General features: G+C 39.4%; 1 protein-coding gene across 2 annotated transcripts in view; it reads right to left on the minus strand.

Moving 5' to 3' along the window:
- The window catches only part of vwa7 (von Willebrand factor A domain containing 7), a 12,966-nt gene extending 10,766 nt beyond the window's left edge, over nt 1-2,200 (minus strand). Inside the window, exons 1-4 of one of the 2 annotated variants that reach the window (XM_015060205.1) lie at nt 1,701-2,200; nt 840-1,168; nt 486-719; nt 227-323 (exon numbers count right to left, since the gene is read on the minus strand). In XM_015060205.1, the coding sequence (XP_014915691.1) occupies nt 227-323; nt 486-719; nt 840-1,076 (568 nt within the window). In that variant the 5' untranslated portion in view covers nt 1,077-1,168; nt 1,701-2,200. The other variant, XM_015060206.1, reaches the window with a different exon arrangement.
- Nucleotides 2,201-2,447: the final 247 nt, after the last annotated feature.

A 2,447-nucleotide genomic window follows, 5' to 3' on the forward strand; every position in this document is an offset into this window, starting at 1 on the left:
AGGGGCTCCGTAATACTGTACCATGAGTATCCACAAGAAAAAGTGAAAAATTGCATTACCATCTGTACTTTTCTATTTTTCATTGTGAATTATATTTTATTTTATTATATACGCAGAATAAATAAAAAAAATATGCATTGGTATTTACAAATAGCATTAATAGCAGATATCCATTTATCTTGATGTCAGTGATATTTTTATCATATTAAAGATCTGAACGGCTTACCTTTAGCTACAGGAACAGCAGGCTCATCTGGCTGCAGGAGATGCAGGTAAATAGATTTTTTGCCCATCTCCACCCAGTTACTATGACTGTAGAAATCCTGATATATATATATTGAAAAAATTGTTTCACCATGAAGAAAAAAAAAAAAAACTTTTTTTTTCCAAACCCTAAGACTAAATAGCTTTTAAGAAAAATGAAAAGAACAGAAACAGTGAGGACGACAGTATTATGTCAGCTCGATGCAAGGTTCAGTTTGTACCTGTAAGGCATGGGACAACTGACCCAAACTGTGACGGGCGCCCGCGTACTCTTTGGCTCGTACTGAGAGAATAATCCGAGTCCAGAGCTCCCGAAGCTTCGCAATAGAGTCGTCAATTCTTTCTGAGTCAAAGTGGTAAACCGGGTTATCTTTAGTGGCGCTCTTAAGGTCCATGTTTGCATTGGAGTTCACCACGTCTCTCACGGCTCTCCAGAATCCTCGGCCAAGGTAAATCTGACAGGAAAAAAAAAAAAAAAAGTTGGTGCCTGATATATTGTTATCACAATCAGTTCTTATTTAACCACAATGTGATCCAGAAAAGACAGAAAATAAACAAAGTCAATGTAACCTCACATTTTTCTCTCCTTGGAGGTCACGCTGTTTTGTGGTGTCCCTTAGGACCTCCAGGGAAACTTTGATGATGGCCTGTTCTGTGATGTACTGGTGTGTGTATGAGTCAAAGGACAGAATTAAAACTTTGGACCAGAAGCTGGGAAAGAACCCCATGCATGGTGACAGCAGAAGACATAGCAACAGGGACCAGAACATCTGTCTCTGGCGTCTGCCGCAGGTTCCTCTATCTTGTGGCATAATGAGTCGGTAGGCAAGAAGGTCTAGAAGCAAGACTCAAAATTCAGACAGTTGCTTAGCAAATTATCCATTCTCCCAAAAAGTGTCTGGATCTGCAGTTTGGAAGAAGAACACCAAAAACAGAGTTTGCATCAACATGTTGATGCTCACCAAACCATATCGTTTAATAAGATGTTTCCTTTTTTCTGTCTTTATCTTCCCCATCCCACTTCCACTCGTTCCTTCTTGTTCTCAGCCTTTTCTTCTTATTGTTCTCATTTTTTTTTTAACAAACACAATAAGCCGGGATGTTCTCACAGTCTCATGCTTTGTTTCAGTGTTTCCCAGAGACACTGAAACAAAGCATGTGGCCTGTAAACAGCATCTCCCTCCATCCCATCAGTTTGTATTCAGCAGGTGTCAAACCGACGACTTGAGCGCATAAAACACTAGTATGGGGTCGCATTTCTTTTTTTCTTCCTATCCTATCTTTTTTTTCTAGAAGTTTCATTTTGCCTGTACTATTTTAACTAAACAGAATCTATTTTTTACCTTCCACTCTACTTGAATATCTCTTTTCTGCGGTCTCTTGAGGATCTGTTAAATCCGAACCATCTGCAGTAGAGCTTAATCAAACCGTCTTACCTTAGTTCAGGGAGGATGTTTTGCAGTGTTCTGGTTTTTTCCTGATATCAAACTTTTTTAGAGAGATGTCACGATTCAAAACCACAGCAAATCAGAGTGAACATGGCAACACCGCAACCTGTGAAGCAGAAGATTCTTTTGCTGGGTGTAGCCACATATATCTGCATGTGAAGTAAAAAAAAAAAAAAAAAAAACTCAATTGTCTGTCCTTGGGTCCTTATTTGCAGCTGGTAGAGGAAAAGTAACAAAGGAATGACAACCAAGATATCAACTTTGAAAAAACTTTGTTGCCCTTGGATAAGAGTCTGAATGGTGCTGTTGGGTCTTCACTTTGTTTCGTACTGTTTCTTACCACGAGGCAGAAGATCTCATTTTGCAGCCTCCCCATTGTAGCCGCCTGCTCCTTCTAGCCCCCCATTAATCCATGGTGCATTGATTCAATACAATAGGGTTGCATATATTACCAACCGGGGTGTTCAGGCTAGGCATACCCCAACCCCCCTCCATGCCCTCCAACCATCACTCTCAATTTTCCTCACAAGATGAAAAAAAAACACTTCTTGTCAAAAACTTTAACTTCCAGCTCTCAATGTTCACCAAGACTTTTGATTGATTCACAAAGCTGATGTCTAGGTTGTTTAGGACAAAACAGAAAATGATCATCTTTTTTGTCTTTCTTGTCAGTCAATATTATTTTTCAAGAGGATTGGCTGATTTAAAAAAAGAGAAGAAGGACCTCACAAATAC

Source organism: Poecilia latipinna, unplaced genomic scaffold, assembly GCF_001443285.1.
Source record: "Poecilia latipinna isolate Pla-1442-1.1 unplaced genomic scaffold, P_latipinna-1.0 Scaffold1693, whole genome shotgun sequence".
Lineage (NCBI taxonomy): Eukaryota > Metazoa > Chordata > Actinopteri > Cyprinodontiformes > Poeciliidae > Poecilia > Poecilia latipinna.